At 36.3% G+C, this 27791-nt stretch overlaps 1 protein-coding gene across 4 annotated transcripts in view; it reads left to right on the forward strand.

The window, feature by feature from the left end:
• The window catches only part of PIK3C2G (phosphatidylinositol-4-phosphate 3-kinase catalytic subunit type 2 gamma), a 664807-nt gene that overhangs the window by 559302 nt on the left and 77714 nt on the right, over positions 1 to 27791 (forward strand). For all 4 annotated transcript variants that reach the window (XM_027541447.1, XM_027541446.1, XM_027541448.1 and 1 more), the window contains 3 exons: positions 9363 to 9552; positions 10036 to 10157; positions 14484 to 14592. In XM_027541447.1, coding sequence (XP_027397248.1) covers positions 9363 to 9552; positions 10036 to 10157; positions 14484 to 14592 — 421 coding nt within the window. The remainder of the gene's footprint in view (positions 1 to 9362; positions 9553 to 10035; positions 10158 to 14483; positions 14593 to 27791) is intronic.

The following is a 27791-nucleotide window of genomic DNA, read 5'->3' on the forward strand; positions in this document are numbered from 1 at the left end:
GCTCTGACGTCCCCAGTCCTAAATTGCACCATATTTAACAACACTAGTTTATCTGACCTGTTAAATCTGACACTTGAGAAACTGGAGATGGATTTAGGTGAAAGTTGCCTTAAAACTCTAGGTTTATCATAAGAGTTCATCCTTCACCACTAGTCCTCTTGCATCTTGTCTGTTGAGAAATCTAAGAATAAGGCCTGGATGTATGTGTTTGAGATTATGTGAGCATGAGTACATCAGAACTCAAGATTTATGATTCATAGTCACTTCATGAGAAGTGAGTACCTGCTGTTACCATAACGCTTTCCATCCCAATACATAAAATGTGCTCAGTAAATATTTGTTGAATGAGTGAATAAATTGTAAGGTCTCCATAAATCATGATTAGTATTATACTCTTACTATTATTATTGTCTTCATGTCTTTAAACTGCTGATGAGGAAAGAAATTAATGTTTTATCCTGTACTACCTACCCATAAATTCATAAAGTCAAAGGACATCTTTAGAAATAGTGAACACTGTGGAAATGAATAATGATCAAGGTCATATTTTAACTTTCTTAGCAAATTTTGGCCAAGATTGATATATAATAATGGGAAATTTTGGATTTTTTTAAACCTAATACCAGAACAAGATAAATGGGCTTTAAGTTTTATAAAAAATGAGGGAGAAATTATTAAACATTATTGATTTATATTTTTAACATCAGGGACATGGCTGATTCTTCATAAAGAAATCACTGCATGATAACTTTGATGGATGCCAACCCAGAAAACCAGTGTTTATTACATTCGATATCTATTCCTCTTGGAAAATTTTAGTAAGCTCAGAATAGAAGGAAACTTAGATAAACATGTATTTTAAAGTGAAAAATTATAAGCATTAATGTCATTAATGTCAGAAAAAATATAATAATGCCTCTATCTTTATAGTAAAGCTTTATATTTAAGATTTGCTATATTATTATTTTCCACTTGAATAAGAAAACAAATAAAGCAATTCCAGATACTTTTCTTTTAATTTTTGAAATAATGAGAATTTAATACAGTAAGTAGTTACAAGATAAACATTCAAGAGTCAGTAGTGAAAAAAATAGAGGGGGAACTTTATATGATCACCTAAGTAGATACAGAAAATGCAGGTATTAAAATTTAGAATCACTGTTTTTTCAACTCTCTAAACACAAATAGAAGTGTCCTTAACCTGTAGCTAAAAACTATAGAAAACATTGTGCTTAGTGGGAAAACATTAAAAGCTTTTCCCTATAATCAAACAAACCAAAAATGCCTGCTATTACTATTTTTATTTAACATTGAACTAGAAATCTTAGTAATGTAAAAGGTAACAGAAAATTCTGTCACTGTTTTCATATAACATGACTGTGTCCATTCAAATTTCAAAAGAATATACAGTATATTGTTAGAAATAATGACTTAAAATCTACTCATATATTAACAGTTATTAGGTAAAATTTAGGAAAAACTAGAATTTAAAAGCTATGATAAATCTAACAAAAGATATGCAAAACATCCACAGGAAAAAAATTCTAAAATTGTACAGAAGGATGTAAAATGAGACTCAATTAAATGGAGAAATATGCCATGTTTAGTGGTTGTATGTTTCAGTATTGTGAAGATGTTGATTCTCCCCAAATTAATTTATAGTTTAATGAATGCTACTCAAATAATTGTTCATTTATTTTGTGTATGGGTAAGCTGGATAAGCACATCAAGCTGAGCACATCATGAGAAATGCTGGGCTGGATGACTTACAAGCTGGAATCAAGATAGGTGGGAGAAACATCAACAACCTCAGATATGCAGATGATACCACTCTGATGGCAGAAAGCAAAGAGGAAGAACCAAAGAGTCTCTTGATGAGGGTGAAGGAGGAGAGTGAAAGAGCTGGCTTAAAACTAAATATTAAAATAAACTAAGATCATGGCTCCATTACTTCATGACAAATAGAAGGAGAAAAGGTGGAAGCAGTGACAGATTTCCTCTTCCTGGGCTCTAAAATCACTGTGGATGGTGACTGCAGCCATAAAATCAGAAGACGATTTCTTCTTGGCTGGAAAGCTATGACAAACCACAAAAGTCCATAGAGTCAAGGCGATGGTCTTTCCAGTGGTCATGTACAGTTGTGAGAGCTGGACTGTAAAGAAGGCTGAGCACCAAAGAATTGATGCCTTCAAACTGTGGTGCTGGAGAAGACTCCTGAAAGTCCCTTGGACAGCAAGGAGATCAAACCAGTCAATCTTAAGGGAGATCAACCCTGAATACTAATTAGAAGCACTGATGCTAAAGCTGAAACTCCTGTATTTTGGTCATCTGATGTGAACAGCCAACTCATTGGAAAAGTCCCTGATACAGGAAAAGATTGAGGTGTCAGATGATGAGATGGTTGGATGGCATCACCGACTCACTGGACATGAATTGGGTGAACTCCAGAAGATGGTGAAGGACAAGGGAGCCTGGTGTGCTGCAGTCCATGGGGTCCCAAAAAGTCAGACATGACTGGGTGACTGAACAACAACAGAAGCTTGATAAGCTGATTCTAAAATATATTCAGGAGGTCAAAGGACCTAAATTCATGGGAAAACAACAACAACAACAAAAAAAAAACACTTAAAGAAGAACAAGGAAAAAGAATTTTCAAGACTTACTGTAAATTCTAGCTATTTAAGAAAATGTAGTATTAACACAGAGATAGACAAATTGACGAGTGCAACCAAATGAAGAGGCCAAGAACAAGCCTATATGTATGTAGACCATCGGTGTTGGACAAAAGTTGAATCAGTGAGGAAAGAATGGTCTTTGCAATGGAAAAAAAAAATTGGTTAAACTAATCATTGTATATCTATACTTCTAGATAGATAATTTTTTTAATTCTATTTATTATTTTTTATTTTATTTTATTTTTTAACTTTACAATATTGTATTGGTTTTTTTTAAAAAAATAAAGTTAACTCTATTTTCTGAAATAGAAAGATTATTCATTCAACAAATATTTGGGGGCTACTTACATTGCACAAGTTATTGGAAAATTTTTCTCCCAAAATATATTTGTTGTTGTTCAGTCACTAAGTCATGTCGGACTCTATGTGACCCCATGGACTGCAGCACAGCAGGCCTCTCTGTCCCTCACCATCTCCCAAAGTTTGCCCAAGTTCATGTCCAAAATATATTACTGTTAAAAAAGCAGATTACATTTCAAATAATTGTGATTTTTGACTCTTGCCTTTTTTACTTCCATCTCACACAACTTCAAAATTCTTACAAAAACATGCTCCCTTTATCTGCCCGATTCCCTTCTTCCCCTCCTCACTCTGTCAGCCACACTGCAATTTTTTGCTGTCTGTTAAGCATCGGTCATCCATCTACCTCTGAGCTTCTGGATGAGCTGTTGTTTCTTTCTAGAATATCCTCCAACAGAAATTCCTATGGTCTATGTTCTTGGCAAATTAAATTTGTCAAATCACTCCGCCCATCTTTTCAGTGAGATTATCCCTGACCATCCTGCTTAAGGGGTTTCCCTGGTAGTTCAGCTGGTAAAGAATCCGCCTGCAATGCAGGAGACCCCAGTTCGATTCCTGTGTCAGAAGATTCGCTAGAGAAGCAATAGGCCATCCACTCCAGTATTCTTGGACTTCCCTTGTGGCTCAGCTGGTAAAGAATCCACCTGCTATTGTGGGAGGCCTGGGCTTGATCCCTGGGTTGGGAAGATCCCCTGGTGAAGGGAAAGGCTATCCACTCTAGTATTCTGGCCTGGAGCATCCCATGGACTGTATAGTCCATGGGGTCACAAAGAGGCGAACAGGCCTGAGTGACTTTCACTTTCATCCTGCTTAAAACAGCAACTGTTTCCTACTGCGTATTCCTTCTCCCCAATTTCTATCTTAGTTTCTTCTATGGTTTATATTACTTTCTCAAATCCTATATTTTTATGTTTATTTCATGATAGTTTATATTCACATTATAGAAACTTTATAAGGGGAGACATTTCTGTCTGGTTTTCTCATTGGTATATCCTAGTATGCACCTGGCATATAACAAGAGTAAAACTAGTGCAAGTGTCATCTGTGTCTGTGTGTCTGCTCATTTGCACAAGTGTATAGAGGAACCGCAAAAGAAAACTACCAAACTCTTCATACTGGCTATTTGGGGGGAGGAGAGTGGTAACGGGAGAAGGATGAGGCAAACCTTTTACATTTTACTTAATATTTTACTGTGCGGCTTGAATTGCATTTTATTTCTAAAAAAGCAAATATTTTAGTGTGCCTGGAATTTCTTTCATAATTCATAAAACAGATCAAATAGGGTAGCAAAACCCCAAAACTGTGGACAGCATCCAAAACAGAACTAAGTAACAAGGTATTCCTAAGAACAAGCAGGGAAGGGCAGATCATTAAGTTATAAGACCTGTGTAACAGAATCTTATGGGAGGAAGCTAAGGAAGCCACAGTTACCTGGTGGACCTGAGAACAAGGCTTCACAGAGCTCACAGGTACTCATTGGAAAGCTGAGCAGGCCAATTTGATAAGCTATGAAGCAGCTGAAATGGGGAAGGACTTTTACACCCTCCAGTTCACAAGGAAGGGCAAGAGTCCATGGAAAATCTGAAAAGGTTGGAGAAGTCTATAAACTCGCAAAGGTAACTGACACTTCCTCCCTAGAAAAAGTCCTAAGCTGAAGACAAACTGCCATAAATATAATCTGAATGAAAGGAGAAAGATTGTAGGAGCAAAAGAAAAACAAAATCCAGAAAAAATTGGGGGCAAAGGGACCAGCCAAAGCAGCATATCTCAGAAAGTATGAAACAGTGTTTTTTTACCTGTGACAGCAACAGAAAAGAGGGCTTAAGATCCTGAGAACCCTCTACTCCTTCCTGAAAGTTTAATTTCATCTTAAAATGAGTAAGTAAGATGGATCATGTCTGAATGTCATACAAAATTAGAATTTTTAAAAAAGAAATAAAATGCAAATAAAATCTCTTCAATGAAAGTATGCCAGAAAGACATTCCTAACAAAGGGTTAAACTGTTATATTTCAAATTGAGCTAAAAGAAATCAAGAAAATGATAAAGATATGGAGGAGCAATGTAAATTATAACTAGAGAAAACTCAAAAATGAAATGATGAAACCTCCCAAAATTAGAAAATAAAACATACTTTAATAAAGTCCCTGAAGAAGAAAAATAAAGTAATATATCAAAACAATATCAAAACTAAATTGTATATTTAGTATTTTGATGAATATTAACATCATAATTCAAGAAGTTTTCAGAAAAATGAAAAGACTTGAAATTACATATGAAACAGACACTTTGCATATTGAGAAAGTTACCCAGAATAACCAACCTGAAACATATTTTTGGAGAAAGTATTGGATTTGAGGGGGGGAAAAAAAGCTTGCTTTAAGCATCAAGGCAAAAAGATCAATTCATTTGTAAGGGAAAGAATTTCAGACTGTCATAAGAATTTTGGGTCATAATCCTTTATTCCAGAAGAAAATTAAATAATATTTTTATGACCCCCCAAAAAGGAAAACGTGAGCCACGGATATTGTAGCCAGTAAAATTGACTTTCGTGCATAAAGGTCACAGAAACACTGTTATCAACACCCAGAACTCAGAAACTTACTTCCTTGAGCACTTCTGGTGGAATTTGCCAGAAAATGAGCCTCAGGTAGTCGAAATGACAGAGGGATGTGACATAGGACTGGTAGAGCATATCATATTTAATGATAGTCAGAAGAGGGAATGTGTAATATGTATAGTATAGATACCATATGATGCAGATAGAATAGCTCTGTAAAAAATGGGAGTGGAATAGGAAGCACATATGAAAAGTGAAGTAGGCATAAAGATTGCTTTATTAGATGAACTGGGATAAAAAGGATAACACTGCAATCAGATACTGGAGAAAAAGGGCACAGGGGATAAAGGGTATTATCTGAAGTTATTTATTATACCATTAGGACACAATTGCAAACCTTCTTAAATATAAATAATCATAATACTAGAGCAGAGACAATCCAAAACCAAACCAAAAAATAAAATAAAATAGAGACAGAGTGAAAACATTCCATGTAAAATATGTGTATATTAAATATAGTATTATGGTATACAACTTCTTAGAAAATAGTTGACAGAGGAAATCAAATCTATTTGAAAAGAAAACAATGAAAGTTAAATCATAATTTTTAAAAAATGTTTAAATATAGAGGGAAGAAGGGAATAGTATAGAAAGTTCAGGGATAGATGTTGGGCTTCTTGGAATATACACTGTTTTGATAAATATAACTTCTGAAATTGTTTTAGTATTTAAAACAAAATGATGTTTTAAATTATTCCTAAAAAATAGAATACAAAAATCCGAGAACACATTACCTGTCTCCTGAGAAACCTGTATGCAGATCAAAAAGCAAGAATTAGAACTGCACATGGAACAGAGAACTGGATCAAAATTAGGAAAGGATTTCGTCAAGGCTGTGTATTGTCACCCTGCTTATTTAACTTATATGCAGAGTACATCATGTGAAAAGCACAAGCTGGAATCAAGATTGTTGGGGAAAATATCAACAACCTCAGATATGCAGATGATACCATTCTAATGGCTGAAAGTAAAGAGGAATTAAAGAGTCTCTTGATGACAGTGAAAGAGGAGAGTGAAAAAGCTGGTTTAAAACTCAACATTCTTAATCCATTTTGAATGTTGAGTTTTAAACCAGCTTTTTCACTCTCCTCTTTCACTGTCATCAAGAGACTCTTTAATTCCTCTTTACTTTCAGCCATTAAGATCTAAATATAAGACCAGAAACTATAAAACTCCTAGAGGAGAACATAGGCAAAACACTCTCTGACATACATCACAGCAGGATCCTCTATGACCCACCTCCCAGAATATCGGAAATAAAAGCAAAAATAAACAAATGGGACCTAATTAAACTTAAAAGCTTCTGCACATCAAAGGAAACTATCAGCAAGGTGAAAAGACAGCCTTCAGAATGGGAGAAAATGATAGCAAATGAAACAACTGACAAACAACTAATCTCAAAAATATACAAGCAACTCCTACAGCTCAACTCCAGAAAAATAAATGACCCAATCAAAAAATGGGCCAAAGAACTAAATAGACATTTCTCCAAAGAAGACATACAGATGGCTAACAAACACATGAAAAGATGCTCAATGTCACTCATTATCAGAGAAATGCAAATCAAGACCACTATGAGGTACCATTTCACACCAGTCAGAATGGCTGCGATCCAAAAGTCTACAAATAATAAATGTTGGAGAGGGTGTGGAGAAAAGGGAACCCTTTTACACTGTTGGTGGGAATGCAAACTAGTACAGCCACTGTGGAGAACAGTGTGGAGATTCCTTAAAAAACTGGAAATAGAACTGCCTTATGATCCAGCAATCCCACTGCTGGGCATACACACTGAGGAAACCAGAAGGGAAAGAGACACGTGTACCCCAATGTTCATCGCAGCACTGTTTATAATAGCCAGGACATGGAAGCAACCTAGATGTCCATCAGCAGATGAATGGATAAGAAAGCTGTGGTACATATACACAATGGAGTATTCCTCAGCCATTAAAAAGAATACATTTGAATCAGTTCTAATGAGGTGGATGAAACTGGAGCCTATGATACAGAGTGAAGTAAGCCAGAAGGAAAAACACCAATACAGTATACTAACGCATATATATGGAATTTAGAAAGATGATAACAATAACCCTGTGTACGAGACAGCAAAAGAGACACTGATGTATGGAACAGCCTTATGGACTCTGTGGGAGAGGGAGAGGGTGGGAAGATTTGGGAGAATGGCATTGAAACATGTAAAATATCATGTATGAAATGAGATGCCAGTCCAGGTTCAATGCACGATACTGGATGCTTGGGGCTAGTGCACTGGGACGACCCAGAGGGATGGTATGGGGAGGGAGGAGGGAGGAGGGTTCAGGATGGGGAGCACATGTATACCTGTGATGGATTCATTTTGATATTTGGCAAAACTAATACAATTATGTAAAGTTTAAAAATAAAATAAAATTTTAAAAAATAAATAAACAATAAAAATAAAACACACACACACACACAAAAAACTCAACATTCAAAAAACTAAGATCATGGCATCCAGTCCCTTCACTTCATGGCAAATAGAAGGGGGAAAAAATGGAAACAGTGACAGACTTTATTTTCTTGGGCTCTAAAATCACTGCAGATGGTAACTGCAGGCATGAAATTAGAAGACGCTTGCTTCTTGGAAGAAAAGGTATGACAATCTTAGACAGCGTATTAAAAAGCAGAGACATCACTTAGCCGACAAAGGTCTGCCTAGTCAAAGTTATGGTTTTCCCAGTAGTCATGTATGCATGTGAGAGTTGGACCATAAAGAAGGCTGAGTACTGAAGTATCGATGCTTTTAAACTGTGATGTTGAAGAAGACTCTTGAGAGTCCCTTGGACTGCAAGGAGATCAAGCCAGTCAATCCTAAAGGAAATAACCCTGAACATTCATTGGAAGGACTGATGGTGAAGCTGAAGCTCCACTTTGGCCACCTGATGGGAGGAGCTGATTCATTGGAAAATACCCTGTTGCTGGGAAAGATTGAAGGCAGGAGGAGAAGGGGACAACAAAGGGTGAGATGGTTGGATGGCATCACAGACTCAATGGACATGAGTTTGAACAAACTCCAAGAGTTAGTAGAAGATAGAGGAGCCTGGTAACGGCACCCCACTCCAGTACTCTTGCCTGGAAAATCCCATGGACGGAGGAGCCTGGTAGGCTGCAGTCCATGGGGTTGCTAAGAGTCGGACACGACTGAACGACTTCACTTTGACTTTTCACTTTCATGCATTGGAGAAAGGAAATGGCAACCCACTCCAGTGTTCTTGCCTGGAGAATCCCAGGGATGGGGGAGCCTGGTGGGCTGCCGTCTATGGGGTTGCACAGAGTCGGACACAACTGAAGCGACTTAGCAGCAGCAGCAGAGGAGCCTGGTGTGCTACAGTCCATGGGGTTGCAAAGAGTTGGACATGACATAGTACTGAACAACAACAAAAATAGAAATTCAAATAATTTCTATTTTTGAAAAATTTAAAGAAGTCAAGATAGAAATATTGCAATTAGTTTTATATTTGACCACAGAAGTTTCTCTTATATTTGCTAACAGCTCAAGATGTGAATTTGAAGTTGGTAAAAATAATGTTTACTATTAATAGTGTACTCCAAATCAACAGGCATGGTCCTTGACTCTCCCATCCACATCTAACACAAGGAAATGACTCAAGTGAAATGGGTCAACTCAGGGGTAACATCACTCACTATCTTATCTTTTTTTCATTTCTCTAGGAAAATAAAGGAAAGTCTGGAGTGCTTCCCTGTGAAATTGAATAACTTGATCCATACACTTGCACAAATGACAGCCATAAGCCCTGCCAAATTGACTTCACAGACGTTTTCCCAGGAATCCTGTATGTCAGGTGCAAGCAGGTCAATCCAAAGAGCAACAGTCTTAGGGTTCAGCAAGAAAACCAGCCATGTAAGTTTCAAGACTGTCATCTTAACTTAAATATCATTTGACTACATCTCCCACTGTGCTTCACCGTACACATTCTTCCTGATACCATGCTTAATTTTCTTTACTATGCATATGAAAAATCATTTAAGTGTGCCATTAAGGAGGATGTTCCAAGGAGAAATCATAACAACCAGAGCTGTTAGTAGAGAATCTCAAAGAGAACAGTTCCTGCCCTGTAGTAGACTATAAATCAAGAACCAATTAAAATGTCCACAAGGAAAGAAGAACAGAAATTAGGCAGTCTGTTCCTAGCACCTAAGATTATGATATCTTTCTATACCGTGTGTTTATAGGTAATTTTGCCTTTACAAAATGCACCTCTTATCTTTTGTGATGATTTTTTTTTGCAAAAAGTATTGCTTTGTTTAGTTTACACGGAGCCAGATTTTAGAATGTATGGAAGGTTGATACTGCCGTCTTTTGATTTTGTCTTCTTTTCTGCAGCTGTATCTAATCCAGGTGACTCACAGTAACAACGAAACAAGCCTGACAGAAAAGTCATTTGACCAGTTTGCAAAACTTCACAGCCAACTTCAAAAGCAGTTTGCATCACTGACCCTCCCAGAGTAAGGATTGTCCTCCTTGGGGTTTTGCGTTCAGTACTTGCCCTTGAACATAAGGAGAAATTATGGTTATGGGGTTTTCTATTTGTGAGCAATACAGCATTCTGATTCTAGTTCCACTGAACCTATCCAAGCAGTCTCTATTGCTCTCAGAATAAAGAACCTTTTGTCTCGTAAAACAGAAAAAAGTTTTTAATTTTGTCTGCTTTCAGGCATTGGTGTTTTAGACAAAAAAATCAGAACCAATTTCATTTTTCATCAATTATCAGTAAAATTGTTTTCTTTGCCTGTTTTTAAAATTTAATCTTTTTCTAGAATTTTCTGTTAAAATAAAATTGAAAATGCAGAATGAAATTGGATATATCTTCTCTTTCAGCAAATACTGGTGACAAAAAACTCTGATATATTTTTTTGCTGTATAAGAAAAATTTATCAGTATCAATTAGTATACAAGTAAAATTTATTCACATCAATTCATTTTTGTTATTAATTATTAACTTGATCCCTGGAGAAGGAAATGGCAACCCACTCCAGTATTCTTGCCTGGAAAATCCCATGGACAGAGGAGCCTGGCAGGCTACAGTCTATGGGGCCGCAAGTGTCAGACACGACTAAGCACAGAGCACACACATTAACTTGAAATTGGGTTATCTAAGTTTAATTTGTTATTAGCTTCATTTTGCAGTCCTGAGAACCACTGCTTCAGTTCATGTTATAGCAAAAACATATTATGCATAAACAAAGGGTATAATTCAAAATAACTTCTGATTAAATAAATCTTCTAAAATTTATCATTTAGAACTAGCCAAATTTAGATTATAGACTTGAGTATGTGGAATATCTTGACTTTTAAAGAAGGAACTTCTTAGAAATTAGATATTTGCACTTAGGCATATCAAATGTTACCTGTAGAGTAGTTTCTTGGTATCCGCAAAGGATTGGTTCTAGGACCCCCCTCCTGTGGACACCAAAATCCTTGCATGCTCAAGTCCTACACATAAGATGACATAGTGTTTACATATAACCTACCCTCTTACTTTAAAGTCTCCTCTTACTTTAAATCACCTCTAGATTTCTTATAATATCTAATACAATATAAATGCTATGTAAATAGTTGTAAATACAATGTAAATGCTATGTAAATGTTTTCTGGCATGCAGCAAATTTAAATTTTGCATTTTGGAACTTTCTGGATTATTTTTTCCTAATAGTTCAATCTACAGTTGATTGACTATGCAGATGTCGAACCTGCAGATAGAGAGAGCCAAATGTACCAGGATTTTTCTTGAGTAAATGGTCCTTTAACAATAGGAATGTTCATACCTGACCTGACATACTTGGTACATGTGGATTTTCATTAGACTTTCAGAGTTTAGTCACTTACCAATGTATAAATCTAAGCAACATCACCAGTGGATGGAAAGATAGTGGGCATTATTGAAGACTGAGTAGTTTACATTCATGAAACTCTATACTTGCAGATATCTCAAAAATTTTGAAATACAAATGCTTTAAAAATAAGAAAGTCATCAGAGTAAGAGACTGACAGGGAAGGAATGTCATTGTGAAAACTTAAAGACAACATCAGCTTTAAGAATTATTGAAAAACATCTAATATGATAACTGAAGAAAAGAAAATACTGGCCAAAAAATTTAAAGTCCAACTACAAATACTGAATTCAACATTAGTGGTTTCCATTGTATCTTACTTATTAATGATTTAGAAATTACGTTCGTTCATTTCTGTAAATGGTTGTTCCTTTAGGTTTCAAAAATGTCTCTCTTCTACTCTCTTCTCTCCTCAATACATATTAGTATAACCTGTAAAACTTTAAAGTGTCAGTAATCTCTTTCCATGTGCCTCGTCTCGATTTTCAGCTTTAGTTAGGATTCTGCTTTGCTCAACAACTCCTGCCAGGTAATGGGACCTAAATTGATTTTAAAACCATTCAAGCAACATGTGGAAGGGAGGAATATTTAGTCCTTTGTGCCCTGAACAATATTTGTATGCTGACAGTCCCAAAGGAGCTCAAGCTTATAGCAATGCATATAGATGAAGGATGAGGGCAAGATTTCCTCTGACTCCTAAATTTACTAAAAGAAGCTTTATGCAAATTATGTAAATCCAATCTAGAAAGTATGATCAGAAAGTTCAAATTAGACATATTGTAAAACAGTGGTCTTCAAATCAGGTTGTTTATACTTCTTGGTACCTTCTGAGAATACACAGACATAGGAATCTTCCTTGAAATTAATCATCTTTAACATCATCTGCATGAGGGCTTCCCTGGTGGCTCAACGGTAAAGAATCCACTTGCCGATGCAGGAGGCACAGGTTTGATCCCTGGTCCAGCAAGATCCTACATGCTGCAGAGCAACTAAGCCTGTGCACCACAAGTATTTAGCCTGCACTCTGGAGCCTGGGAGCAGCAACAACTCAAGCACGCACGCCCTAGAGCCTGTGCTCTGCAGTAAGAGGAGCCACCGCAATGAGAAGCCCTCGCACTGCAGGTAGAGAGGAGCCCCCACTCACAACAACTAGAGGAAAAACCCACGCAGCAACCAAGACCCAGCGCAGCAAAAAATAAATGAATAAAATTATAAAATAGAATTAAAACTCATCTACTTGGGAAAGGTTGATTTCCTTTTCCTGGCTTACTTTCACCATCGCTCTTCTCCCAGCCATCCAGGATTTTATATTGATACACTGTCCCAGCGAGTACAAAGTCTCTGAGACTCAAATAAAGGGCAAACCAAAATATCGGTATTGGTACTGAGAAAATGAATTATTCTAATAACTGGATATCAAATCTGTTTGCAGGTCAGGTTTTTCTTAATCTGTGGTGTGAACAGAACTAAGAGAAGACTTGTCAGCACCATCAGATAAAATATTCTAAAAAATCATTTTCAAGAACTATTACTATGTTATATTTGACATATAACTCAAAAGCACTTCAAACAATTGAAGGATATTACTGGAGCTGAATTCCTTAATTCTCATATATTTATTTATATGCAATATTTTTTAGTACATCCATCTATAAAAATGGAATAGAACTAATGTTGAACTCCATTTTATTCTAGCAATAAAGAAAACTCATCCGCAAATAAACAAATTAATATTTAAAACCAGCAAAATCTATCTACTTACCAAATATATTTCTGTGCTTTGATTAATTATATATGATACTAAATTTTATGATAACTAAATCTGGATGAAAACTTTTAATACTTTAAGCCTTAGAACCACAAAAGTTAAAAAGTAAAATATCAATTATTTAAAGACACAGACATATTATTTTAGATTTCCCTGATGTTTCTGACAAGAAGCAATGGATAGGATGTCCTGCGGTTGTCACATACTTTGGTGTGTTTGCTGACAACCCTTTACCATCCCCCGTGCTCCTTTGCCCAGGGGAAGGTCTAGACCAAAGCAGCAGAAGATGAAGGAGGCAAGAGCAAGACTGCAGTCAGAGGGAGCTGCTAGATAGTTCCTAAAACGATGCATTTAACCAGAAAATTTAAAGTGTTAGTCGCTCAGTTGTGTCCAGCCCTTTGTGACCCATGGACTGTAGTCCGCCAAGACTCCTCTGTCCATGGAATTCTCCAGGCAAGAATACTGGAGTAGGTAGCTATTCCCTTCTCCAGGGGATCTTCCTGACTGAAGAAGTAAACCTGAGTCTCCTGCATTGCAAACAGATTCCTTGCCATCTGAGCTACCAGAGAAGCCCTTAAGCAGCAAAACCTATTGCCTTTAACACCTCATGCCACCCAATAATTGGTCGTAATCAATGTCCAACCCATCAAGATGAATCATCAGATAGCAAAGAGGAAATTCTGCAAGTCAGACCTCTGAGGAAAGTGATACTTTGTTCCAAAAGACTAAGACCAGATGGAAGCATATGTCACTGGTGAAGTGTTTAATTTAGCTAGTGTAGCAGTGTCTCTAGTGAACCCAGAAGCAACAATACCATCTGACTTTTTGGGAAAATTATGAATCATTAAATTTCAGAAAGTATTTATTAACCCCCACATGTATTAAAAGACAAAATGTGTGGTCTGCCATAAACACAGTAAGAGGGAAAATATATATTAGTTTAGTGTGCTAAATTAAATTAAAGTAGTGTCAATATTAATAACAGTTAAAATAGCACATGTCCACAGCCATGTTAATAAAACTCTCAGAATTAATCATGTATTCTGTGGTTTTATAAAAAAATGTTTTCATTGGCTCTTCCATCTGATGCAGCTAAAACTCCATGAACAATTCTAAGATACAGACACCAATTTTCAAACTAATGAAAATATACTTTTTTTCTTTTAAAACAGGTTTCCTCACTGGTGGCACTTACCTTTTACAAATTCAGATCACAAAAGGTTCAGAGATCTAAATCATTACATGGAACAGATATTAAATGGATCGTATGAAGTTGCAAACGTATGTTACAATTTACTTTTTATATTTTTACATAACATATGGACTATTTTATATATCATTACTGGGAATACTTTTAAATACCTTATACCATCTTTAGTCCTACATTTACTCAACACATGTGCAAATTAAAGTTATCTTGTCAATTCCATGCAAAAACCAACCAGGGTTTTAGTTGAAATTGCATCTTAATATGTTTCGATCCATTGTCATATACCCATTTAAGTATTTTTAGAATGTTCTTTCAATAATAGTTTACTGTTCTATGCATAGAGGTCTTAAAAATATTTTGTTATACCAGATATGGTACTTTTAAAAATCCTTTTTCACCAGTATATAGATGGAATTGATTTTATATTTTGATGTCTTACCCAACAGTCTTACTAACTTCACTTTTATTTCTAACAATCATCTGTGTAATCATCCATGTTGTTTCTGAGTTTTCAATTTATGATCATATCATCTGCAGATAACAAGAGGTTTTTTATTTATATATTAATGGAACAAGTTAAAAGTGTTAGTTGCTCAGTCGTATCTAACACTTTTTGTCCCCATGGGCTGTATCCTGCCAGGCTCCTCTCTCCATGGAATTCTCCAGGCAAGAATACTGGAGTGGGTTGCCATTTCCTTCTCCAGGAGATCTTCCCGATCCAGGGATCAAACCTGGGCCTCCCGCACTGCAGGCAGATTCTTTACCATCTGAGCCACCAGGTTCCAAAATTTATTTGTGCATTTCTTTTCCTTTCTATTTCATACTCTTTAGGGCTTCTAGTATGTACTGAATTGAAATAGTAATGGTGGATATACTTATGTTATTCCTGAATCCAGGGAAGAAGCATCTAATATTTCCTCATTAAGTATGTAAGTTTTTATGGGCTTCCCTGATAGTTTCATTGATAAAGAATCTGCCTGCAATGCAGGAGACCCCAGTTGGATTCCTGGGTCAGGAAGATCCACTGGAGAAGGGATGGGCTACTCACTCCAGTATTCTTGGGTTCCCCTTGTGGCTGAGCTGGTAAAGAATCTACCCGCAATGCGGGAGACCTGGGTTCGATCCCTGGGTTGGGAAGATCCCCTGGAGAAGGAAAAGGCAACCCACTCCAGTATTCTGGCCTGGAGAATTTCATGGACTGTATAGCCCATGGGGTCGCAAAGAGTCGGACACAACTCAGTGACTTTCACTTTCAAGTATGTACGTTTTATAAGTACCCTTTATTGTTTTATTTCCTTTTATTTCTAGATTGTATTAGTTTTTACAGTGAAGCTTGAATTTATCAAATTTTTTTCCTGAATCATTGGGCTCATCAATGATCATCCAATAATCCTGGTTTTCTCCTTTATTGTGTTAATGTGGTGAATTACACTGCTGAACTTTCTAATTTTAAACAAGTTTGCTTTACTAAAATAAACTTCACATTGTTGTATGTATTATCCTTTTTATGTATTATTGGATTTGATTTAACACTTTTTTCTTTACTATTTGTTTACATCTTTGTTTATGATAGAGACTGGCCTGAAGTTTTGCCTTCTTACAAAGTCATTACCAGGTTTCAGAATCAAGAACATGCTGGCCTCATAATATTAATTGCAAAGAGTTATAGCTTTCCCCACACACAGACACACACTCTGGAAGAGTTTGTATAAAATTGGTTTTATTTCTTCAATGTGTAAAGTCATGTAGGTCTGGAGATTCAATTTGTTTGAGTTGTAAGTCATTTCATATTTTCTATTTATTCTTGGTTCCATTTGTTAAGTTACATTTCTCTAGGAGTTTGTGCTAATCTATTGGTATAAAGTTATTCATAATATCATATTATAATCTTTTAAACATTTATAGGATCTGAACAGATATTCACTCTTTGATTTCTCACACATACCATTTCCTGATCAGTACTTCTGAGAATTATGAATTTTACCAGTCTTTGCAAAATATGAAACTTGGAATTTATTGACACTCTCTATTGTGTTATTTCACTATTTCATTTATTTTTTATCTTTATTATTTTCTTCTTTTGCCTCCTTTCTATTAATAACATCCTCACATAGCTAATTATTTTCAACCTATCCTCACTTACCCATTTAAAATTCTTTTTTTTTTTTCCTTTTTTTTTTTTATTTTTAAAATTAAAAAAATTTCAGGTATACATGTGCTCCCCATCCTGAACCCTCCTCCCTCCCCCCTCCCCATACCATCCCCCTGGGCCGTCCCAGCGCACCAGCCCCAAGCATCCAGCATCGTGCACTGAACCTGGACTGGCATCTCGTTTCATACATGACATTTCACGTGTTTCAATGCCATTCTCCCAAAACTTCCCACCCTCTCCCTCTCCCACAGAGTCCATAAGACTGCTCCATACATCAGTGTCTCTTTTGCTGTCTCGTATACAGGGTTATCATTACCATCTTTCTAAATTCCATATATATGCGTTAGTATACTGTATTGGTGTTTTTCCTTCTGGCTTACTTCACTCTGTATAATAGGCTCCAGTTTCATCCACCTCATTAGAACTGATTCAAATGTATTCTTTTTAATGGCTGAGGAATACTCCATTGTGTATATGTACCACAGCTTTCTTATCCATTCATCTGCTGATGGACATCTAGGTTGCTTCCATGTCCTGGCTATTATAAACAGTGCTGCGATGAACATTGGGGTACACGTGTCTCTTTCCCTTCTGGTTTCCTCAGTGTGTATGCCAAGCAGTGGGATTGCTGGATCATAAGGCAGTTCTATTTCCAGTTTTTTAAGGAATCTCCACACTGTTCTCCATAGTGGCTGTACTAGTTTGCATTCCCACCAACAGTGTAAGAGGGTTCCCTTTTCTCCACACCCTCTCCAGCATTTATTATTTGTAGACTTTTGGATCGCAGCCATTCTGACTGGCGTGAAATGGTACCTCATAGTGGTTTTGATTTGCATTTCTCTGATAAGGAGTGATGTTGAGCATCTTTTCATGTGTTTGTTAGCCATCTGTATGTCTTCTTTGGAGAAATGTCTATTTAGATCTTTGGCCCATTTTTTGATTGGGTCATTTATTTTTCTGGAGTTGAGCTGTAGGAGTTGCTTGTATATTTTTGAGATTAGTTGTTTGTCGATTGCTTCATTTGCTATTATTTTCTCCCATTCTGAAGGCTGTCTTTTCACCTTGCTAATAGTTTCCTTTGATGTGCAGAAGCTTTTAAGTTTAATTAGGTCCCATTTGTTTATTTTTGCTTTTATTTCCAATATTCTGGGAGGTGGGTCATAGAGGATCCTGCTGTGATGTATGTCAGAGAGTGTTTTGCCTATGTTCTCCTCTAGGAGTTTTATAGTTTCTGGTCTTACGTTGAGATCTTTAATCCATTTTGAGTTTATTTTTGTATATGGTGTTAGAAAGTGTTAATTACTAGAACTAATCAATGATTATAGTAAAGTTGCAGGATATAAAATCAACACACAGAAATCCCTTGCATTCCTATACACTAATAATGAGAAAACAGAAAGAGAAATTAAGGAAACAATTCCATTCACCATTGCAATGAAAAGAATAAAATACTTAGGAATATATCTACCTAAAGAAACTAAAGACCTATATATAGAAAACTATAAAACACTGGTGAAAGAAATCAAAGAGGACACTAATAGATGGAGATATATACCATGTTCATGGATTGGAAGAATCAATATAGTGAAAATGAGTATACTACCCAAAGCAATTTATAGATTCAATGCAATCCCTATCAAGCTACCAACAGTATTCTTCACAGAGCTAGAACAAATAATTTCACAATTTGTATGGAAATACAAAAAACCTCGAATAGCCAAAGCGATCTTGAGAAAGAAAAATGGAACTGGAGGAATCAACCTACCTGACTTCAGGCTCTACTACAAAGCCACAGTTATCAAGACAGTATGGTACTGGCACAAAGACAGAAATATAGATCAATGGAACAAAATAGAAAGCCCAGAGATAAATCCACGCACATATGGACAGCTTATCTTTGACAAAGGAGGCAAGAATATACAGTGGATTAAAGACAATCTCTTTAACAAGTGGTGCTGGGAAATCTGGTCAACCACTTGTAAAAGAATGAAACCATTTAAAATTCTAAATCATTTCTTCTAATCAAGTTTTAATAGCACCCCATAAGTTTTTATATTTAGTATTATATTTTATCATTCTTCCAAACTATTTATAAAATTTTCACTGTGAATTTTCCTAGACTCATGGATTAAGTCTCTTTAACCCACTTGAGTTTTATGTGCTGTACCAAAAATATACTATATCTGTAAACTTAATAAATACTTATTATTGTTTTATGCAATCAATATATCTTTAATATTACTCAGATATATCATTTCCATTGCTTCCTGTAAACTCTGGATTTCCATCTTGGAATTTTTTTCCCCTCTACCTGAAGAACATTGTCTACTATTCCCTTGAATATGAAGTTCCTGCTCAAAAAAAAAAAAAAAAAAAACAAACTCTGTATTTGCATATGTCTGAAAAGTTTTTATTTTACCTACATTCTTGAAGGATATTTTTGCTGACTATGGTATTTGGATAGCAGTGATTTTTATTCTAAAAAACTTTAAAGCTGTCATTTCATTGTCTTTTAGCTTTCATTGATTCTATTGGGAATTCATCTGTTATAATTGTTTCTTTGAAAAGTTGTTTTTATTCTTTATAATATTGTTCTTTTTACTGTTGGTTTTCTGCAGTTTTATTTTCATTTACTCAGATACGACTTTGTTTCTACTGATGATGCTTGAGCTTCAGCACTTTTTGAATTTGTGCCATGATGTCTTTCATCACCTTGGGAAAGTCCTGTTATGATCACTTCACATGTTGTTCAAGCCATTTCCTCTCTCCTCCTTTTCTGGGACTTCAATCACATATATGTTAATCCTTCTCACTGTACCCTCTATGTCTCATGCCTGTACTCCTGTATGTTTTATTCTTTGTCCTCTGCGACTTAGTTTCGAATAGTTTCTTCTAACTTATCTACTGACCTGTGTTCAACATACTGTGGAGTCCATTCTTTGAGTTCTTAATTTCAATTATCATATTCTTCAGATTTAGAATTTTTTTTCCAGTTCCTAGTTGTTTGCTAAAAATCTGTCCCTTTTATTATTTGTTTGAAAATGGTAAGCATTAAAATCTTCCTAAAAACCCCAATATTGGGACCCACTGCATGTATATTTCTATGTTCTAAAGTTTCTGCTAGTTTTAAATCATGTAGTCTTGTTCTGTTGTGAGCCTGTTTCTTTTTCCTTTTATAGTGACCACATATTTTACTGTAACATCCCTTGTATAAATTGGACACCTATATAACTATCATTCGAATCTAGAGAATTAAAATATGTGAAAGTGAAAAGTGAAAGTGAAGACACTCAGTCCTGTCCAACTCTTTGAAACCCCCATGGACTGTAGCCTACCAGGCTTCTCAGTCTATGGAATTTTCCAGGCAAGAGTACTGGAGTGGGTTGCCATTTCCTTCTCCAGGGGATCTTCCTGACCCAGGGATCGAACCCACGTCTCCCGCATTGTAGACAGACGCTTTACCCTCTTAGCCACCAGGGAAGCCTGGTATATGTGAGTACATTAACAATTTGGGGTTGCAGAAATTCAGCTGCAGGGGTTCAGAGTATTTGAAACTGAATGGTAGCTCTTGTGCAGGACTATTACTGGTTCACCCTATTCCTTAGGTGCAGTCACTTTGGATATAAACCCAAGTTGAGACAGACTCACCAAAAAATTATGTGGCAGCTCTGGATTCTATTCCCTTTCCTCTTAACTCTGCCAGGTGATCAGAAGTGCTAATCTATGTCTCAGTCTTCCACTGCTGCAACCTACATCAACACACACCTACAACGGAAAATTGTGCCAAAACCCAAGTTCACATCCCCAAAATTGTCTTGCCCCAGATTTTAGTCTGGTAATTCCTCACTATCTTGTTAGCTATCTGATGCTTTCAAGGAGTTTGAAAACAAATTGTCTAATTATACAAGTTATTCTCACTGGGAGGTCTAGAATAAATGACTGAATATACTGTCACTAAAACTGGTAGTTTAGAGCTGCAGTCATCACCCACTCAATCCCTTCCCTTCCAGAGATACCTGCCATTCTACCTCCTCACCTCCATCCTGTGTTCTAACAAACCTTGTCTCTCATAGGGAGCTGTTTCAGAGGATCTAAGGTTGTGGTCACTTCCCATATGAAAAAGTATTTAAGAATTTCTTGGTGAGATTTTGGTACTATTCACCAGTGATTCTGAGTAGGCTGGAAAATTGAAAAGATATGCCACTTCCCAGTTTTGCTGTCTTCTGTCATATGCATCAAAAAAAAAAAAGGACACTTAAGATCCCTACCTAATCCACATACATACAACATACACGAGCACACAGAAGATACAGGTCCTTCTGAGGATTCAAGGGAGCACTTGCTCCCTTTACTATTAAGTCCTTATCATCATCTTGCATGAAAAGTTCCTATGAGATAAAAGTAAGTTACAGAGGCAAGTACAAAGCTAATAGAATCCTCTGGGGTTATTGGCTAGACATAGGACCCTTTAGGGATTTATTTTGAACATCATCCCTAAGGGTAAAAAGTTACTGTTATTGTTGTTTAGTTGCTAAGCTGTGTCCAATTCTTTGTGATCCCACAGACTGTAGCCAACCAGTTTTGTCCTTGAGATTTCCCAGGCAAGAATACTGGAGTGAGCAGCCATTTCCTTCTCTAAGGGATCTTCCCAACCCAGGGATCAAACCCACATCTCCTGCATTAGGCAGATTCTTTACTCCTGAACGACCAGGGAAGCCCAAGTGTAAAAGGTACAAGGTCTATTAAGCTTTTTGCCTTTTGATGAAAGAATGGAGACTACTTATGGAATATCTTTAGCTAATCCACATATCTGGAATAACTTTAGTGTCCCAACAAGAGACCATTTCTAATATTAATCATGCTAGTCAACAAGCTACCACTTTTATGAACAAAATCTCATCTTTGACATCCAGTGTGCTAATTAATAATGTCCATTTTTTCAAGGTTTTCAGCATGATGGCTTAAGTTACATATATTTTGAACTGGTTACAATAGGTTTAGTTAACATCTATCATCTCCTATAGATACAATAAAAAGAAGAGAAAAAAGCAATTTTTAAATTTATAAATATCATAAGATGAACATATAATAGCTCTACCTCTTCTTCATCCTCTCCCCCAAATTTTAGAGTGCTTTTAATTACATCAGTAATTAGCATTTGTAAACTGTCTACTGTTGATTGAGTTGTGAGTATATAAAAGTAGCACTTACATTGACTGCTTTTAGTATGAATTTCTTGATTAAAACAATGAGAACCTCCTATTTCCTTCTCCTCTATCCAGGCATCCTGATAGTGAAGCCTTTCAGTTGAGATCAGTTGCTCAGTTGTGTCTGACTCTTTGCGACCCTATGGACTGCAGCAAGCCAGGCTTCCTTGTCCATCACCAACTCCCGAAGCTTACTCAAACTCCTGTCCAGTGAGTCGGTGATGCCATCCAATTAGGACATTAACAGACCACTCCTGGATTCTAGTCTCTTTTCCTTTTATTGAAGTATAGTTGACTCACAATATTATATTAGTTTCAGGTGTACAGCATAGTGATTTGATAATTTTTTTGCAGTCTTGATTAAATCCTAGCAGCACTTTGGTATACTTTGATCTAAGAAACATACAATATGCAGACTTTGAACTTCAGTAAGTTAAAGGTATTGTAACAAGAGGACTACAACTAACCCTATAAAAGTGTAAGTCACTGAGTTGTGTCTGATTCTTTGCGACCCCATGGACTATAGCCTGCCAGGCTCCTCTGTCCATGGAATTCTCCAGGCAAGAATACTGGAACAGGTAGCTGTTCTCTTCTCCAGGGAATCTTCCACAACTGACCCCATAACTGGGACTTAATAAAGCACCAAAGAATCCTATTTCTCTCAGCTGTGAATTCAACAACTTTTCTTCTCCATGTGGAGCTTGGGAAAGACATTAGATGAGATTACTTTCCAGTCAGAGTGTGAATTGTTTTAGTTACATGTTATATAGCAGATTAAGTCAGTATATATCAAGGTAACCTTACTGAAATTTAAAAATAAAATATATTAATGAACATGTTCAAAATTGTTTCCTAACTGTAGGTTTGCTGATTCAGGATGTTGGCATATTGCTAGACCTCCTAGTTAGGTAATATTGTGGTTTGCTGATGAATAGACCCACTTTAAAAAAAATCCCACAGTTCAGATTATAAGCATCCTAAATCTATTAGGAAAAAAAAAAAACACAGTTGTCAGTAATGATTGTATTAGATTGCATGTAGTCAGGATCAAGAAGAGAAAATTTTAAATCCCTATCACCAGTCCCTAAGAATAGTGGTTCTCAAAGCTCAGTTTCTGGACTGTGCTTGGAACATCAACTGAAAATTTATAAGACTGCAAAATATCAGCCTCATCCTCAATAAGAATCTAAATCAGAAACTTTGGGGATGAGGTACAGCAATGTGTTTTAATAAGCCTTCCAGGGTGTTCTGATCTGTGATAGTGTTGTTGTTGTTGTTGGCTTTGCTGGGTCTTCATTTCTTTGCTCTGACTTTGTCTAGATGTGGTGAGCAGGGGCATGAGGGCTTCTCGTTGAGGTGGCTTATCTTGTTGTCAAGCACAGGCTCTAGCCACTAAGGGTTCAGTAAGTGGAACAGTGGACTCAATTGTTGCCACTCACAGGCTCTGGAGCTCAGGCTCAGTAGTTGAAACGCATGGGCTTGGTTATTCTATAGCATGTGAAATCTTCCTGGACCTGGGACTGAACCTATGTCCCCTGCATTAGTAGACAGATTTTTTTTTTTTTTTTTTTTTTATGCACTGCATCACGAGGGAAATTCCCAGGACATATTTGAGAACCATATTTCATAGTCTAGTCATCTTTCCTCTTTTTTTTTCCAGTTTGGACATGGTCAGATGTTTGGTTTCCAATGTAGTAGATATTAAGGTACCCTACTATATTATTGATTTTTAGCAAATCTGGACTCAAGAACATTGTGCTGCAATATTGTTTCCAGACTGATAGCTCAGCTGGAGATGCTGTTTTGTATCAAAGGACAAATGCCTGAGCACTTAAGGAGGTATACTTAACCCAGTTCCCAGTGAGGTAAAGAAGGCATCCCAGGGAGTACGGCATTCAGGTTGTTGTTAAAGGGCAAACATAATACAAGTTAGTAAATAGCAACTGGGAAAAAGTTGCCCTAGACAAGGGGAATTGCAAGGACAAAGCATCCATTATGGTTACATGTTTTTCTCTTGTTTGGAAGCTTAAAGAAATCAATGACTATATTCACTTAATTTTTATTCATGGATAGCACACTTATAATCTCATCAATATTTAACAAATACTTTAAATGAAAAATAACAGAATTATTAGCATATATTAACCTATAGGATTTATGTTGTTTTGTAAAACTTAGGGGACTGAAACTGAAGAGTATCTGAAGAGTACTAGCAGTCTTCTAATTTATTCTTACAGTTTTATTTTAATTTAATGCATGCTCCCAAAATACATAATTTATTTTTAATATATAAACTATGATGCTAGTAAGCGATAAAGGCTTTAAAATTTATAGAAAATAATGCAAAATTTGGGGGAAATTTTGGATGATATTATAAAATAAATATGAATGCAATTTTGATTTTTTTCTCACCCCATTGTATAATCCCACATGAACCCTGTGACCAGACACCTCTGGTTGGTAAACAATGATCTGGAGAATCTTGCTAGCTGCCAGCTTGAGGACAAGTTCCTTTGTTACCTAGTGCTAAAGCCAGGAACACTGCTTGGCCATGCTTTAAATGATGAGCATTACTGGTGTACTGGGTCATGATTTTACCCTTCAGAAAGATCACTCAGAGCACATCTGTAACATATCTGCTATGAACAGAGAGAAAGAAGTGAACAGTATCTGTTCATCATGGGAACAGAACCACATAATAAGCTAACTGAAAATAAAGATGCAAAATGATTGTTGAAACAGCAATAGACAATAGAAAAGCTACACTATACTAAATGATATATGTAGATATCTTGCATGTGCATGAGTTTAACTGTTTGAGATGGCCAAAACATTCATTAGGACTTCTCTGTAAATCTTTTTTTTTTTTTTTTTCCTTTTTTTTAAATTTTTTTTATTTTTATTTTTTACTAATAAAAATTTCTAAAAATAAACCCTCCTCCCTCCTCCCTCTCCATACCATCCCTCTGAGTCGTCCCAGTGCACCAGCCCCAAGCATCCAGCATCGTGCATTGAACCTGGACTGGCATCTCGTTTCATACATGACATTTCACATGTTTCAATGCCATTCTCCCAAATCTTCCCACCCTCTCCCTCTCCCACAGAGTCCATAAGCCTGTTCTATACATCAGTGTCTCTTTTGCTGTCTCGTATACAGAAAACTGAAAGAATGTTTTTGGCCAACCCAATATTATACTAGCATACTCAATATAAACTATATATTATATCTTTTGAATATATTTAGTATTTAGGTCTCAAATCAGTGAGTAATGGGAAATAAGTGATAAGAGAGGCTTCTGTTCTATAGGATCAAGGCAACTGAATTTATGTCATTGGACTTCAAATGCTTTTTGCATATTCAAGAATGTAGTGTGTTGAAATCTTAATGTTCTGACTAACTCTGACATTCTCTGAAGGTCATGTCCATTCACTTTGTCATAGTGAATGACACATGGCTATGACAACTGTCTGTAAGGGATCATGCTGAGAGGACCATGAATGGGATTGTCATCTTTCAGGATGAGGGCTGCCTTACAGATTAGATAGTTTTAAAGACTTTTCAGGGTAATTGACAAAATATCTAGTAACCACTGAAAATGTCAGGCTTTGGCTTATCTAAGCAGAGGCAAGTGAGTGCAAAGTGAAGAGGCTTCTGATTTCTGGTCCTGGTGTGAATAGGGTAAATATTGAGATCTGTCTTGGTATGGCAACAACAGAGATTTCCTCAGTATATCTGCCTAGAGGATGGGTTCACAGAGAACTGTTAGCAAAGGACTGTCATGAGAGGGGAAAAGTAAAGGAGTCAGACATATACAGGTAGAGAAGACTTGCAAAGTGAAGTTTATCACCACAAGTTTTAATGGATAGTGTTACAGTTCATCATGATCACAGCTGCACTGAAACAGCTGAACAGAACTACCAGAGGACCTCAGTTTTCATCACATTCACATTTACTACTGTGCTAAATTAAAGTGCTACTGAAGCGGCCTCAAGAAGAGATGTTTTTATTTTGTTTTGTGCTATTCTGAAATTCCATTGGCAAACATTCAGGGAAAACAAGGCTTAAGAAATTTCAAGCACCACATTATTTTTGTTTCGGATGAATTAAGATCTAGGATTTGAATGGGAAAAAAAAAAAAGGAGGAGAAGAAAAAAGAAGATACATTTATACCATCAAACATGAGATACTACTGTGAAATCACAGATCCCAGAAATGCTCCCAGTAAGGCTATGTCAACCACTTTCTAACCTTGGACTTCCAAAGAGAGCAATCCTATTTTGTGCCATAATAGTATCAAGCAAAAGGAAACTGATATGATGGGTGTGATTCTCATAAAGTAACGCCCTGCTAATAGTTTAATTGAATTTTGTAAAATGAGTATTTGAAGTACAAGAAAATACCTTTCTAAGATGCAAATCCTACATCTACTTCTTAGTTGTCCTTTATATATAACAAAATTAAATAGTGCTAGATTAACAAAGATAAAATCAATAAAAATTAAATCTGAAGACTGGAATAATAAAGACTATTAATACTTTCAAAATCTACTGTCTTTGTCACTCAACAAATGTTTATTAATTAATTAATACATTAATTAATTAATTAATACAATGCCTACATTGTATACTTTCTGGCCAAGAAACCAAAATAGTACCTATTGATCAAGTGCTTCATGGGGAGGTTTTAAAAAGTATGTTCTAAGGCCAGTCATTAGAGATGCTGGTCATACAGGCAAAGGGAGATATAGGTATACTCCATTTTATTGCACTTCGCTTTATTTGCCATGCACAGGAATTATGTTTTTTTTTAACAAATTGAAGCTTGTGGCAACCCTACTTTAAACAAATCTATTGGTGCCATTTTCCAAACAGAATATGCTCAGTTTGTGTCTTTGTATCACATTGTGGTAATTCTCAAAATGTTTCTATTATTATATTTGTTTTGGTGATCTGAGACAAGTGATCTTTAATATTACTACTGTAATTGTTTTGGGAGGGTGCCACGAACTGGACCCATATAAGACTCTGAGCCTTTGTGTGTTCTGACTGGTCCATATTGCTGATTAGCCTTGCCTTCATCTCTCTCTATTTCTCTCTCTCTCTCTCTTGCCACCACCATCCTTGGGCCTCCATCTATTCTCTGAGACACAAAAAGATTGAAATTAGGCCAATGAGTAACCCTACAATGGCCTCTAAATGTTCAAGTGGAAAGAAGAGTTGCACATCTCACACTTTAAATCAAAAGCTAGAAATGATCAAGCTTAGTGAGAAAGGTATACTGAAAGATGAGATGGTCTGAAAGCTGGGCCTCTTGCACCAAATACTCAGTCAAGCTGTGAATGCAAAGCAAAAGTTCTCGAGGGAAATTAAAAGTACTAGTCCAGTGAACACATGAATCACAAGAAATAAAAACAGCCTTACTGCTGATAAGAGAAAGTTTTTGTGGTCTGGATAGAAAATCAAACCAGCCACACATTCCCTTAAAACAGAGCAAGACTTTAACTCTCTTCAGTTATATGAAGGTTGAGAGAGGTGAGGAAGCTGCAGAAGAAAAGTCTGAAGCTCACAGAGGTTGGTTCATGAGGTTTATGGAAAGAAGTTGTCTCTATAACCTCAAAGTGCAAGGTGAAGCACCAAATGCTGATACAGAAGGCCCAGCAAGTTATCCAAAGGATCTAGCTAGGATAATTGATGAAGGTGGCTATACTAAACAACAGGTTTTTGGTTTAAACAAAACACCCTTCCTTTGGATGAAGATGCTGTGCAGGACTTTCACAGATAGAAGTCAATGCATGGCTTTAGAATTTCAAAGCTCAAGCTGACTCTCTTGTCAAGGGAGAGTAATTACACTAATACAGCTGGTGTTTAAGTTGAAACCAGTGTTCATTTGCAATTCCAAAAAACCTAGGGC

Source organism: Bos indicus x Bos taurus, chromosome 5 (genome assembly GCF_003369695.1).
Source record: "Bos indicus x Bos taurus breed Angus x Brahman F1 hybrid chromosome 5, Bos_hybrid_MaternalHap_v2.0, whole genome shotgun sequence".
Taxonomy (NCBI): domain Eukaryota; kingdom Metazoa; phylum Chordata; class Mammalia; order Artiodactyla; family Bovidae; genus Bos; species Bos indicus x Bos taurus.